Here is a 13,792-nt window from a genome sequence, read left to right on the forward strand (position 1 = left end):
AAAAGCTTCAGCTTGATTTTAATTGTTAGTGTAAATGTGGGTGGAGCGCTCTGGTGGCCAAAATGTAAAAGTGCAGCTTTCATTTCACAGCAAATTGTCATCAACCTCACAAGAGACCTCACAGTAGCTGGGCAAGTAATATGGATGATATGTGTAGATGTGACAGTGTTGATGAGCACCCACCGGTTCGTATAAGAGAGTATATGGTGACTTTTAAGTATTGCTTAAAAGTTGCACAGCTGTTGATGAGTATCAATTTTAAGCATACTTCAGTCACATAATACAGACGCTTATGAATATATATTTTCAGGAAAATTTAAGGAAAAAATACAATTTTAAACATCAAGCATTATAAGCATAAGCCAGCCAACTTAAACCTGGCCATACACATAAAAACATACAATCTGTATTATTGTCTCCAAAATCTTGTAGTTACATTATCACATAAACTACAACCATAATAACGAATAACTCTTACAGAGTGCAAGTTCACTTTAAAGCATGGCAAGTACGACAACGTGAAACACCAATATTGTGCCAGTCAAGATATGTTACAAGCCTCTGTTGGAAAGCACCATATCTTCTATAACAGGTCTGACTGACAAGTTAAACATTTCCTCTCTTGTATATATGCTGTCAAGATAAGCACAAAGGCTCCAGTCTTCTCAGTGCTTTGACAGACATTCTGTGGTCTTGAGGTCTGAAGAAATGTACAAATGCAGTTGTTTATTGGCAACAACGAAAATCCTATCCTCTGTCCTCTTAGTCTGAGCATCATCTCCCTACTCATCTGAATAACTCTCCAACCCAAGTCATTGGTGTAAGGGGCAAGCATTATGAAAACAAATGATTATGTTGGCAAGTTAAACACAGTGAGGTTTACTGGGAACCCAGATGCTGAGGGGAAGAGGAACCCTGGTGGTGAAAAGTCCCGTGTTATTTTTTTTCTTCAGTCAAAAAGCCGCCTGTCTACATCCTCTGAATCTCAAACAGGCGAACATCTGTGTCATACCAGATAGGAGGGTCCACATTGCTGGAAGAAAAAACAGATTTATACATTAGTTTTAGTCAGTGTGGAAAGATGACTATTTGCATAATGCTCAGCTCTTATGTCTGACTCACCGCAAATAGACAACACCCCACATGTAAGTGCGAAACCACATGGCCGTGCCTGCGTTGGCCTGATACTTTCTGATTAGGATGGGGTGAGGAACTGGCAGTAGGCCCACTAATGTGCCATGCTGGAGAAACTTCAGGATCTCTGATTCATCTGTCAAACCCCTGCAGGAAAACATGAGCATAAAACCTTCTGGTACTATTTCAAAAGAAGCTCAGCCTTTACATAAAAACATGCATTATATGTTTTTGTTTTTGTACTGCAGCATTGCTCTTTTTGTCCAAGACAAGAGAAATAAACAAAATGAACTTAACATATTCTAATCAAAAACAGAGACATTGTGTTTACATACTTGTCAATGCAGATCTTCTCCACCTGGGGAACTAACACTTGTAGAAGACGCATGATTGTTTGCAAAGGTAGCTTACACTTCCAGGAAAGCACCTGTAGAAACGGAGATAAATCTGTATCATTTACTCACTGTGTTAAATTATATCAAACGCATACAGAAAAAAAATAAAGGCAAGGATGGGAGCACAAGCTGTTACTGACCCAGTCAGGTGTGGGAGCCCAAAACGATGTTGAGGATGCACTTGACAAACGTCTTCTTTCCATTTCTTGCTCAGTGTAGAAAACATCCTGATGATGTGAAGGAATAGATTTACCAACATGCCATTCAAACATCACATACACATAGAAACACACTTACTTCATTATCTCTGCCCGAATTAGACTCCGTATCACTGGTTCCAGCGACTGCACTTTGGTCTGGGTGCGCATTGTGTAGGGAATCTGCCTTGGGGACGGACACCATGGTGCCATCCTCTGACACCTGTGATTTCTCTGTGAGTTTATCAATGCCTAACAGGAAACAGAAAAACAACAACATTCCATAGCTGTGTACAACATAGACTCAAAGAGTACACAGCATACATACTGTACACAGTCAGTACCTGGCATGGCAACCAGACTGGCCTTCAGTGTACCAGGCTCTGCTGGCACAGCAGGGTGAGAGCCCTCCATGGATACTGTCTCCTGGGAGCTTGTGCGGGAAATTACATCTGGCGACTTCCTCTTCCTCTGCAAAGCCTTTTGAATGGAGGACGGATCAGAGGGCAGGTTGGCCAGCTGGTGGAACACGTTACGTTTGCGAATGATGGCGTACACCAGGTTGCAGTTTCCTGGAGGTGCAGGAATGGACAGGTTTTTTTTTTTTTATACAAGCTGATGTGTCCGCACAAGGTAAGAAACAAAAGCTCTTTCTAAGTTTCCAATGCTTGCAACAGTCAAGCTTTCTCTCACCATCAAACTGGTACTGGATAATATTGTTAAAAGCCTCAAGAAGGAAGAATACAAGGTGATGGTTCTGGGCAGCAGAGAATAGAAACCAGGTAGTGGAGAAGGCCTCCAGCAGGTGGAGCAGTTTATTTGCTGCAACCATGGAAAGACTCTTCAAGTAGGGAGACACTGTAGAACAGACAAAATAAATTTTCATGAAAAAAACAAAACAATAATTGTGTTTACAATAACTATATTTCTTTTCTTTTCTTTTTTTTCAATTAAATATACCAAGTGAAAGCTATTGAGAACTCATGTTGCAAATGAAATCCCTGCATTGTCCAACAGATGGCGCCAAAGCAATTTACCATTGACGACAATAGTGAGCAGACAGTCAAACAGAGGCTGGAGACGCTGGTGGCCTGTGGTGATAATCTTGTGAAACACCTACAAAGCAAACAGAGTGACAGCAGTGAACACGAGCTGTTTCTTAATTAGAAAGCAATTCACAACAATACTGTTCCGGATTATGAAATATAGCAGGTGTCTCACCACTATGAGCAGATCTGCATGAGTCCCTGTGAACACAGGGATGTCCATAGGTACATGGACGGAGTAGGGCTTATTCAAGCGCACGCCAAAGTTTCTCTCCCCACTCAACAGCAGCAAAATGAACACGCCAATGTGCATGAGTCCAACACGGGCTGCACCACAGAGAAACGCATCAGAATAACTTTACATGTGACACAGAGGCTTGTTAGGGGCAAGGACACTGATGGACACTGGTGTGAGACTTACACTGGTCAGCCCTGGCATCATTCAGGTAGTAGAGTATCGGAACCAGAATATCCAGGACATCACTGCTCTTCAGGACAAAAAACAGGAACTTCTGTAATAGAAAAAAATAAAAACAAAGAGGTCTGTGTTGAACAAAGAAAGCACAGACTTTAAACGCCTTATCTGACCAAAGTAATTCTTCATTATAATTCTTCCAGACCTTATTGAAGTCACACAGCTTCCAGAAGCAAACCAACAGCTCTTGGTGGAACTGGATCTTCTTTGTGGAGTTAGGCAGATACGTCTGAGTCAAAGGGTTGGTCAGCAGACGAGCTAGGCCCTTCAGTACAAAGTCAAAGTCCTGCCAACAGGAGAACACAACACTTTTGGATAAATGTGTTTTTTTTACTAGGAAAAGCTTTGGTTATTTTATAGAAATGTTGATATATACCTCCTCTCTGTGAATCCTTGACAAGTAATTCACAAACAGGTTTTCAGGGCCTGTAGACTGAAAAAAGATACAGAAATTCAACTGGCTGAAATGAAACATAGTTTCCATTGTTTTCTTTTCTTCTTTTATTTTTTCCTGCAGTCTAATGTGTCGTACTACCTCTTGTTCCTCCATGCTTGATGGGGAGGCAGGGCGGTGGGGAACCCCTCCATCGTGCTCCAGCGTCACAATAAGGATCTGCACGGCCTGCTCCACGAGCTGCTCCCGGTAGTCAGAGAAGAGCAGGTGGTTGTACGGGATACCGTAGCCCACCGGGTCATAGGCACACACCACATTCAGCAGAGAGGTGAACAGAGGCAGAGCATGCCTACGGACAAAGACATGGACTCTAATGTTAGTGAATCATGGTCCTCAGTCTTGTTTCTTCATTAAAATTATAATATGGGGCCTACTGTAATTTGTTATTGTAATGAACTGTCCTTTGTTGGTCAACCAAAAAAAGCTGTGAAAATGCATTTGTGTATAATATCTGCATGATTATGAAATAAGGTGGAAGACATAGTAAAATCATAGAGAGAAAAGTTAATTAAAGGTACACTTAGAAGCTTTTATTTTGAAACTTAATCACAAAATATGATTGAATGGTCTGAAAAATGTGGTGTTTGTACATCACCTATTTTCTGTAGAACAGAAGAAAGTCACCCAAGGATTCAGGACACTGTTGTCTGATGATGGAGGCAGGTACATGGCCTCGGAGAAGCAAGTTAGTAACAATCTCAGCAGCTCTGTCCTGAAAAAGGGTCAGAGAAACGTAAAGCTGGTCAATCCAACATATATGGCAGAGTAAACACTGTTTGTGATGAGCACAGCTGGACACAGCTGGACATAACTGGCCTACTCACCTGTTCAGATCGTGGATGTAGTTGAGAGGAGGGGACTGTGCAAAGCCCACCCCTGCTTCCCAGATGTATTCACAGCTGTCTATAGACTGCATGTTCTCTACCGAGTCCTGGACGGAGTAAAAACAAACAAACAAAAACATATTTTTATCTAATATAGTTAAGCTTTACCATCTAAATCTATTTCCAGGAATTATTGTTAATATATAGTGAGGGTTGGACAACTAAATGTCAGGATTATGGGGTTATTATTGTTAAATGCATAGCCTTGTTTTTGTTTTTTTTGCCATACCTGGACGTATGCTCCTTTGACACTATCACTGAACATAGCTTGTTTCAGAGAACAGATTCATTCAATGGAGCTCTATGAAGAGCTATACCTGAGTGGATTTCCCAAGATATGGTATGGGTAACAACAGGGCAAACAATGAGCATAGTACAGTTTACCAACATTTACATCCCTCAAGAGCATTCACTGTGATCTGTAGAGTTGCAGTCTGTGATGCAACTCCTTACTCAGAAGGAATTTTCCCTGGTGACAATGAGTATATCAATCACTTCAATCTTTTTCTGTACACTCTCTTCAGACAAACTTGAATGACAGGTTAGATGGGCAACTTAAGACCAGGAAGGAGGAAACTATGCTCAAAAAATACATTTAACCTTTAAAAACGATCAAATTACAGCTAGGGGAGGAAAATGTGAACTGCTTATGTTCCTCTGTGCCGCTGTTATCACAGTGTGGCAACAGCACTTGAGGTGTCATTTTGATGACACTGGACTTCCAGTGTTTTAGGACACCGGGTACTCACGGGGCCTCTCTTGTGGCTGTGCACAGTGAAGTCAGGGCAGAAGAGGAGGTCGGCGATGGCCAGGAGGAGCGACTCGGCCAGTGGTCGAGCTCCGTCATCATCATCCAGCTCATCTGTCTGGGAGGGAGGGACATATCTATGAGACTAAATCCAGATGTCCCATTCATTCATTGAGAAAAACAATGACGTAAATGGCAAAATTAAAATGTATTCATGACTAAGTGCAGCTTAAATTACATAACAGCATCATATTGTTCCTGCTCTACAGGGAAAAAAGGTAAGTACCTCCTAAGAACTAGAATGAGGAAACCAGTACAAACAATCAGCTGAGTGACAGAGAACTGTGTATTTTTGTTTCTGGGGTATATTTTTAGTAACAAACAAAAGCATGTTATTTTGCTGCCTGATTAGACATGTTTAATCCTCCCATCTGCTCTACACACTCACCCCAGCCCGCCCGGCGCCCGGCACCGTCGACCAGAAGAATCCCCTCCAGTCCTGGTCCTCAAAGATGTAGGGAAGGATGCGGGTCAGGATGCAAGTGCAGTTCAGGACCACCTGCTTCTCCCTCTCTGTCGGGCAGCCAGACTCTGCACCCTGCACCAGCTTCTCCACGGCCTGAAGAGTCAAGCAATGAGAATGTGTGGTAATGGCAACCTGTAGTAAGGCAGGTACCCTCTTTGTTTGTTTTACCACCGGCCGATACTCAATTTTAACTCAATTTTAGTAATCCAATTTGCTTCAGCAACATGGGTGCTGGTTCGCAGTTGGCTAATGAGGTTTTGCACAGTGAACATGCACAGTATGATATAAACATATTTGTCTCTGGCATCATGTTTTTCCATTAGAACTCATCACAGTTTTATAACATCACCACTAACCTTTAATGGAATATGTTTCATTTGTGCCATCAACTGGACAATTCTTTTGTCTTTGAGAAGCAAAATGTCTGTTTATACTTGCTATTATTTACACTGAGGAGTGCCCTGCATGTTTACATTGTGTTTCCTTTGACAATGAAAATATTTTGCTACTGAGACGAGGACATTTGCTGTTGTTTTTTTTGTTTTTTACTTAGATTTAATTCATTATCTACATTTCATCAACAGCATGCTGCAGCCTCTGCCGAAAATAGTTAACAAACCCCTTTGAATCAACCCTTCATCAAGGGCCCTTCTCTCCTCCTCTTTATTTAATTAGGGCTGCAAGCACCCAGTATGCCTGTTTTGTTTCTGATAGGCAGCTTCAAATGGAAGCTGGGAACTAGAGACAGGAAGCGAGGGGGAAAGGAAGGGGAATTGACTCACATATTCCTACATTTGAGAGTATGAGTTACTGACAGATACAAGTGCTGGACAACACAACCCTGCATTGTTTCAAAAATAATGCTGTCACACAAGCATGCAAAAAAGGGAATTATATTGCATTTAGCAGTGATGTTTTCTGTGAGCACTACCTTATAGCAGAGGGTTGCTAAATTTGAGGGGGACTCCTCTCGAACAGCTCTTATCTCTGCAGCTGGCACCAGTGCAAAAACATCCTGGACCGTAGTGGTGGTGTCTGCCCAGAACTGGTCCCAGAAGGCATCGTCTGTGGCTTCCACTGGCTGTAGAAAATATGTTTACATTTCACTTCACTTAGAAATGAGCCAAGGAGAATATTTCATGTCACTGAAATTCAAAATAAACACACGCCTGACTGATTTTGTATTCTGTTGTAGTGCGTTCAAATATATATTTTTGCCCTTTTCATCATAATCCATACGCGATTGTTTAGTTTTGTATTGTGCAGCTCACCCGGGGCGTCACTAATGGCAATGTAAACAACCTCTGTTCTGAGGGGGCATTATCTGCCATACTGATCCAAGAGCAGTCCACCTGCCGCATCTGCAAACGTGGTCATTTCGAGACCTGCGTCACCAGCTTTGATTCAGCTACGCCATCATTTATTTTATCGCCAAAACTGCAAATGTACAGATTGAATGAGGGTTTGATCTGCGTCGCAGAATCGATCGTCATTAAATACAACAGTAGCCTAGGCTATATCAAAATGACAATATGCAGTTTATTTATTTGGTGTTCGGTGCATGCAGTCTAATCATCGATCGTGTTAACATTTAGATTATGTAAAAGCAATGTTTATTCTAAGATCAATATGCAAAACAAGTGTTGTTGTTGTTTTCCTCTACAAAAAAACGCGTTATCTCATCTGCTCGGTGATGCTGCTCGGTGCGCTCATCGGCTCTAGGTCTCTCCTCTCCTCTCCATGTCATCCTTTATTCAATTGTATTGAAAGCGCATATACCTGTGTTTTGGTTGTCAGCTGAATCACCGCTTTCCTGAAGTTCAGCTTTGAGTCGGTGCTGCCCATTGCGATTATTTCCCTTTATACTAACAGGACCGCTGCTGCTCTGAATCCCTGGTAATCTCACCTCCGTCTTTCGCTTGAGTCATTGGCGGAGGCGTTTTTTTTTTCACTATTGGCTGGCTGGACAGGCTGCACTACAGGGTGTAACTTCCGGGTTGAGAAGATGTCAACCTTACAGTACGAGTGGATGTTTCTGTGGCCAGCATTTTGAATACGAAAATAGAATATTTTTCTAATGACATTAAATAGCATACGGGGATTATAAAATAGCCATTACTCTTTTATTGGGAGATGGGCTTCTGCTCACTCTCTGCTAGTCTATAGTAGCCTACCTGTTTTTATTACAACACATGGCATTTTCAACATATAAAGCAAATATTACATCTACCTACCTAATGTGTGGGGTAAATATTTCTATTGTAGCCTAAACAGCGACATCTTTTGGGGGTGAAAAAAACATATTGTATCAGGCCATGGGCTAAGATTTTCCAATTGTGGTGCTGGTTGAATACTGTTAATAGCTTTAAAGCAGGACACTAAAGCTATGGCGTTTGGTAAACTTACGTGAATCATTAAATGTATAACCAGTTCCCTTGTTTAGCAGGTAGGCACATTCACACTAGACTGCAAAATCTGCGCAAGCGTCTTTTCATGCTGCCTTCAAGTGCTACTCGTTAAATAGTATCGCGTTTCCGAAATCAGATAAGGCCTACCTTAAAGCTTAAAACATGCCTATAACCCCACACAAATCAACGGGGTGTGGATTAATTTTGCAACAATTATTATCGGTATAACTGTTACGTCCACTACTCTTTATATCTCTCGATCCACGGCAGGCTCTACTTCTACTCGAATTCACAACATTTCACAACATACGCGCTTCGTTTGTCCGACGGCCCGTGAAAGCACCACCGATTATCTATGTCGGGTTCGCGCAGCCGCAGTGTCATGTAAACACAACTACGGCGGTTGGTTGTTTCACGGGCTAATACCGTTAGCTAAATTGAGCTAAAAAGGAGCTGTATTTTTTTATTCCGGCTGCGGCAGAAAGATTATCCCGCCTCGCATGACAGAAATTACACCGACGCTGCGACCTGCGCTGTGGTCAGCTAACCTGCTAACAGCGTCAGCTAAGAAGCTTTAGCCAGCGGTGACGTTAGCGTTAGCTTGTAACCAATGATAACGCGCTTGGGACTAGCTAACCCGTTAACCCCGACCTTCTAGGTTCATTGAACGCGTAATATTTTTGTACTAAATCGCTTTATGTGTGTTACATGTTAGCCAAGATGACGAATTGCATCGCGTCATTATTCAGCGTAATTAGCTAGCCAGAAAAGGTTAGTTTTTGCTAACTCAGGTGACGCGGGCCATCGACTGACAGGAAACAAGCAGCTACGTTTTCAAGTCGACAACATCGAGCAGCCGCCGGGACCTCCAGTCTAGGTCGGAGCAAACATAACAAGGAAACTCGTCGTGGTTGATTTAGTGTCATCATATGTTGACTGAAAACAGGTGAGCACGCTATACCGTAGTTAATCTAAGGTCGAAACATATATTCTCGTATTCTCAATCAAATACTGGAGTAACGTTAACGTTAGCGTCATTGTGGTGGTATGGGCCCTCAATAGCCGCTACCTGCTGCCATTTATATGTCATTGGAAAATGCTTACAGATGATCGTCAATCATAAATGCGGGCAGCATTTGTTAGGCCATCAACACATCCATTATGACTTTGACAATGATTCAATTTGCTGTCTTTGTTGAGTCACCGTTACCGTTACGCAGCTAGCTTTTTGGATACAGTAGCGTAGCTCGCAATGCAGTCAGTCATTATGTAATGCTTTTAACATTTAATATGATGTCACTATAGTGTTATGTATACGCTTTTGCGTAACCGAGTGGAAAGATGATCGCAGGAGATGCGATGTATTGTGTCCTTGCTTTAACCTACTCTGGTCTCAAACGCTTCTTCACACTCTTTTATAAATTGGCGACACATAAAACTGTGACCAACACGGTGATGGCATAAATATATATGTGTTAATGTGTGCCCAAACAGGAAACGGCAGCGCAGTGGTGGTGGTGAGGAGAATGGCCACCTGGTGCCCCAAGCCAAAAGACAGAGCAGAGCTCATCCTCTTTCTCCTGAGCCAGGCCGGGATGCCTGGGACTCTGAGGTACAAATTTATGTCAATTGATATATAATTTTAATTTAACAAAAAAAGAAGAAGATCAAACTGTAATTGAAACTGAGAAAACACTTGTCCTTGATTCATTTAGGTGTCAGCAGTTTAGTTTAGATCACTTGCTCTTAGTTACACAAACAAATGAAATAGGTATTAACTTAAATTCATATGAACTGACAGGTAAGTCATGCATACCATATTGTGAGTGTTGCATGTACCCACACAAATGTGTCGTATTTGGTGGCTGAAGACAAATCATGCAGTAATTTACTGTACCATGTGTAAGTGTAACTTACTTTTGCCAGTGGTAACAGTAAATGCAAAGCAAAATTGATTATTATTAACATTATTAATCAAAACTGCAACTGGATATCAGATATCACAAGTAGTAACATTCTGGCAGATCCAGGAGCTAAAACGAGCATTTTGTTCTTGTATTACTTAATCTGTTGAACCTCTTTGTCTCTTCTTGAGACACTGGCACGCTTTTTAAATCATGTGAAATCCTCATGTCATATGGTGAAGAGTGTGTTATTGCAGTTATTTTTGCCAAATTACACAGATAGCACAGAAGATTGCTTTCTTGATCGACATGTGTAGTAATAGAAGCTCTGCTTTTACTAAAATAAATTGCATGTGCTTGTGCTTTCGAAACACAAATGAACCACATCAGACTTTGCTTGGAAGTCGATAAACAGCATGTCACAACAACACAAAAGCCACATTTGCAGCCACATTTTCAGTCATCTGTCTCATTGCAGATAATTGACAGAACAGATTTTCAATGAGTACAGCTGTCAACACAGGTCAAATAATTGCTCAGGAGCTGTATGCCCATAAAATGACCTGAAGTGTTGTTGTTTTTTTTTACACTATTTCTTTAAATACTTTGGCTGTATATTCGGCTCACAGAGCTGAGGCTTTAAAAGCATGCTTTTCTAACACACATCAAGTTTCAGTACTTGATGCGTGCTTCTGCTTCTGGTCTGCTAATATCCTGCCTTTGCTAAGTTGTCCGTCATACAGTCTGCATCATTGCACGTCTTTCATTCCAGCATATGTATGTAACTCTTTTCCAAGGCATCTTAGGTGATGAGGCCATTGTGTTCTCTCTGCAAAGGCCCTCAAAACAGATTTGAGTGGTGGCGTTTTACAAATTGAATGCCACTTTAGCGTCTGACATTTATCTCCAGGGATGTTGACGGACTCGTATCTTTCTGGTCATGACCAGTGGACTAGGTTCACTGGCACACCGCTAATGATGACATCTGCGTTTCAGTCATCCAACAGCGAGAGCAGCAGCAGCATCAGCAGTCCAGAACATGCTGCTGGGAGCTGTGGCAGTCGGTGCGCCGTGGGCCCCTGCAGTCCCCTCAGCTCCGGCGACTCCTCAGAACTGGCCGGCCCTACAAGCCTAGTGACCTACCTGCAGATCAACCGCATCCTGAAGGAGGCCCACTTCCAGAGCCTGCAGAGCCGAGGCCACCTCAGAGACACATGATGACTTAATGTCCTCCTGTCAGCCACCAGAGGACTGAGTCCCTGAGGCATGTCGGAGCACCACATGCTGAATCACTTCACACAGCTCTTCCCCACCCATCTCCAGTTACTGTGATATCTCACAGCTCTACATATCTGTGGATGGAGACCAACTCCTGGTCAGGTATCTGGAGGGTGTTCATCATTCAAATAAATCAAAGTGATAATTATTTTAGCAATAATAACTGTGTGATCCACTTCAACATTTTTGTGATCCACTTAATTTCTGACCAGTCTGGTTTACATGCTGCTCTCAGAGCCATTACAGTGACTGAGTGATGATGATGATGATGATGAATCCCCGTGTTTTGTCGTAAATGTCGTTTGAAAACAGTGCTACTCGGGCTGCCCAAATGGCACCAAACACAATTTTAGGCCGGTCAGTGTGACCCGTTTAGTCTTGTAGGGTACTTGGTTGTTTTATGCTGAATCTGATGTCTGTGTAAGTACACGGACCAGTCTCAGGGAGGATTTGCACTTGTCTTGGACTGCTCATTTGTTGTCATATTCAGACAGTCACTCCTTTACAGGAATGCTGTGGAAGCCATGGGTGTTAACTTGGCCAAGGAAGTTATTTTCTGTTCTTAATTTGTTAGGTAATATTTAAAATCTTGTTAAAAAATGTTGTTGTTATTGTTTGAAATTTCACTTAAATGTCATGGAGAGTCAGGAAGCCATAGAGTGAGTGAGTTGGTTTTAGCACGGATCATAAACTGAAAGGATTCCATAACACTGCCAGACAAGGGGTTTTTGAATAAATTAGCAAATTTTCCACATTGGCCCACAGTGAGGGCTGGTGTTGTCCCGAAGTCTGTTCCCCTGTTGATGTGTGTTTCCTCGGACTGTAATCGGTTCTTACTGTACCCTAACCACTGAGGAGCAGGGGGTGGACAGGAAACACACTTGTAATGGGACAGAACCCCTATCAAACAGGGTAAAAGTGTTTGGCAAAGAGACTGACAGGGCCGGTTATACCTTTACAGATTTATTTTTGACCAACGCAGCAGACCGCTGCTGGTATTTGTCCTGATGTGCCCTAACTTGTCGTAACAGTGTTACCAAGGATGGTGGGTACGCCCGGCTGCACTTTACCGACTTGTGGCTTGGGGGTCCACGAAGCACGTGAATCAACATAAAGTCGTTAGTGAACCTTCCAACCATTAAATCAAGTTGTTTTTTTTAGGACAAACCATTCAAAGACCTCGATGCTTAGGTCCAAATGGGCCGCCATACTTGAGCTACACCAACCTGGCACATTAAAATTTTATAAATATTAATATTCTACATCCTTGGCAGTGGTGTTGCTTTCTAGCTATTATTATGGATACAAACCAATGTAACGTAGATATTGTATAATGATGCGATAACTATGTCAAGATCATGACAATAATTAGAATAAATTGATTGTTATAAAGTTAAGTGAGATAAACTGAAAAATGTACAGTGATCACAACAAACCAATTCATGACCGCAAATAGAGAACAAACTTTAGTAACACCCATGAAGTCTACAACCTTCCAAACGTCATAGACAATTTTTATTTTATTTTCTTTTGGTATTGGGCACTGTTTGATGTGGCATTTGAGCATGTAGGTAAATTTAGTTCTTCAGTCCAGAGGGGATACAGTTCAGCCTTTAGTAACAAAAGACATTCCCCTGGCTTTGTTTGCAATGTTACTGGAGCCACTAAAATGCTGTTTTAGTTGCAGACGAGCCTTTCTACCTGTGCACTACCATTCGATGGTCTCTGTATGAATGTCTGTGTGCACTGAACATCCAGGTACAAGCACTGACCGTGAGGCTGTGCGTCTCTCCTTTTCTTAAAGCGGGATTGGTTTCGTTGCTGAATCTTTATCCCAGGAGTAAGCTCAGCTGTTTATTTTTATTTCTATTTTTTCAGACTGGTGTGTCAGAAATGAAAGCTCTTTTAAAGATGGGGTTTATTTTTTTTTCAATGATATATTTTTTGTATTTAGTAATGTACATGACATTAACCTGCCATTGATTTTTTTTTCTTGTAAATATCCCTTCATTTCAAAAATAAAAAAATAATGTTTTTGAACAACGTCGATCTTTACTCTTACATGTAAAATATTTAATTCTTCAAATTGCAATATAAGAGGTGCAAAAGTCGAGGCAACACTTTGGTATTTCTTAAAATTCTATAGTGAGACTCGAATACGGTGATGCTCGGAGAGTCGGGATCTGTATTTGAACCGTGCTTCACTGAGGAAATACCTGTTAGGTTCAAGCTATGTAATGTATGTGCATACAGGAATTCCCTGCATCCCCCTTTTCCTCCAAATGGCCTGTAATGAATGACTCCCCATGCATTGAGACCATCATTAATGAGATATGACCTGTG

The 13,792-nt window shown here is 41.8% G+C and overlaps 2 protein-coding genes across 3 annotated transcripts; one reads left to right on the plus strand and one right to left on the minus strand.

Annotated features, from left to right (window-relative positions):
• Nucleotides 1-936: 936 nt before the first annotated feature.
• On the minus strand, nt 937-7,785 carry hid1a (HID1 domain containing a). Of its 2 annotated transcripts, XM_085784163.1 has the most exons (19): nt 7,639-7,785; nt 6,791-6,940; nt 5,782-5,952; nt 5,335-5,451; nt 4,526-4,632; nt 4,297-4,413; nt 3,783-3,990; nt 3,624-3,680; nt 3,393-3,533; nt 3,194-3,284; nt 2,948-3,099; nt 2,764-2,842; nt 2,420-2,584; nt 2,071-2,298; nt 1,827-1,978; nt 1,670-1,756; nt 1,470-1,561; nt 1,123-1,281; nt 937-1,033 (listed from the first exon to the last, which is right to left on the minus strand). In XM_085784163.1, exons 1-19 carry the CDS (start codon nt 7,702-7,704, stop codon nt 970-972), a joined length of 2,403 nt encoding a protein of 800 aa, XP_085640289.1. In that variant the 5' UTR covers nt 7,705-7,785; the 3' UTR covers nt 937-969. The 2 variants fall into 2 exon arrangements, with proteins under 2 accessions (XP_085640289.1, XP_085640288.1); XM_085784162.1 differs by having other exon boundaries at nt 3,624-3,990.
• An 848-nt stretch (nt 7,786-8,633) lies between these two features.
• Nucleotides 8,634-13,485, plus strand: LOC146982885 (protein VCF1). Its single transcript, XM_085784166.1, has 3 exons — nt 8,634-9,213; nt 9,762-9,879; nt 11,168-13,485. The coding sequence occupies exons 1-3, from the start codon at nt 9,197-9,199 to the stop codon at nt 11,387-11,389; spliced, it is 357 nt and encodes a 118-aa protein (XP_085640292.1). The 5' UTR covers nt 8,634-9,196; the 3' UTR covers nt 11,390-13,485.
• Nucleotides 13,486-13,792: the final 307 nt, after the last annotated feature.

Source organism: Trachurus japonicus, chromosome 8, assembly GCF_045865225.1.
Source record: "Trachurus japonicus isolate A0001 chromosome 8, Traja_1.0".
NCBI classification, from domain to species: Eukaryota; Metazoa; Chordata; class Actinopteri; order Carangiformes; family Carangidae; genus Trachurus; species Trachurus japonicus.

Excerpts from the sequence above, each read along its gene's own strand:
- LOC146982885 (XM_085784166.1), top strand. Across the intron at positions 9,880-11,167 it reads GGGATGCCTGGGACTCTGAG|TCATCCAACAGCGAGAGCAG; the intron begins GTACAAATTTAT and ends TCTGCGTTTCAG.
- hid1a (XM_085784162.1), bottom strand. The coding sequence starts at position 7,704 with ATGGGCAGCACCGACTCAAAGCTGAACTTCAGGAAAGCGGTGATTCAG. Across the intron at positions 2,299-2,419 it reads TATCCAGTACCAGTTTGATG|GAAACTGCAACCTGGTGTAC; the intron begins GTGAGAGAAAGC and ends CTGCACCTCCAG. Across the intron at positions 1,282-1,469 it reads GAGAAGATCTGCATTGACAA|GGGTTTGACAGATGAATCAG; the intron begins GTATGTAAACAC and ends GTTTTCCTGCAG.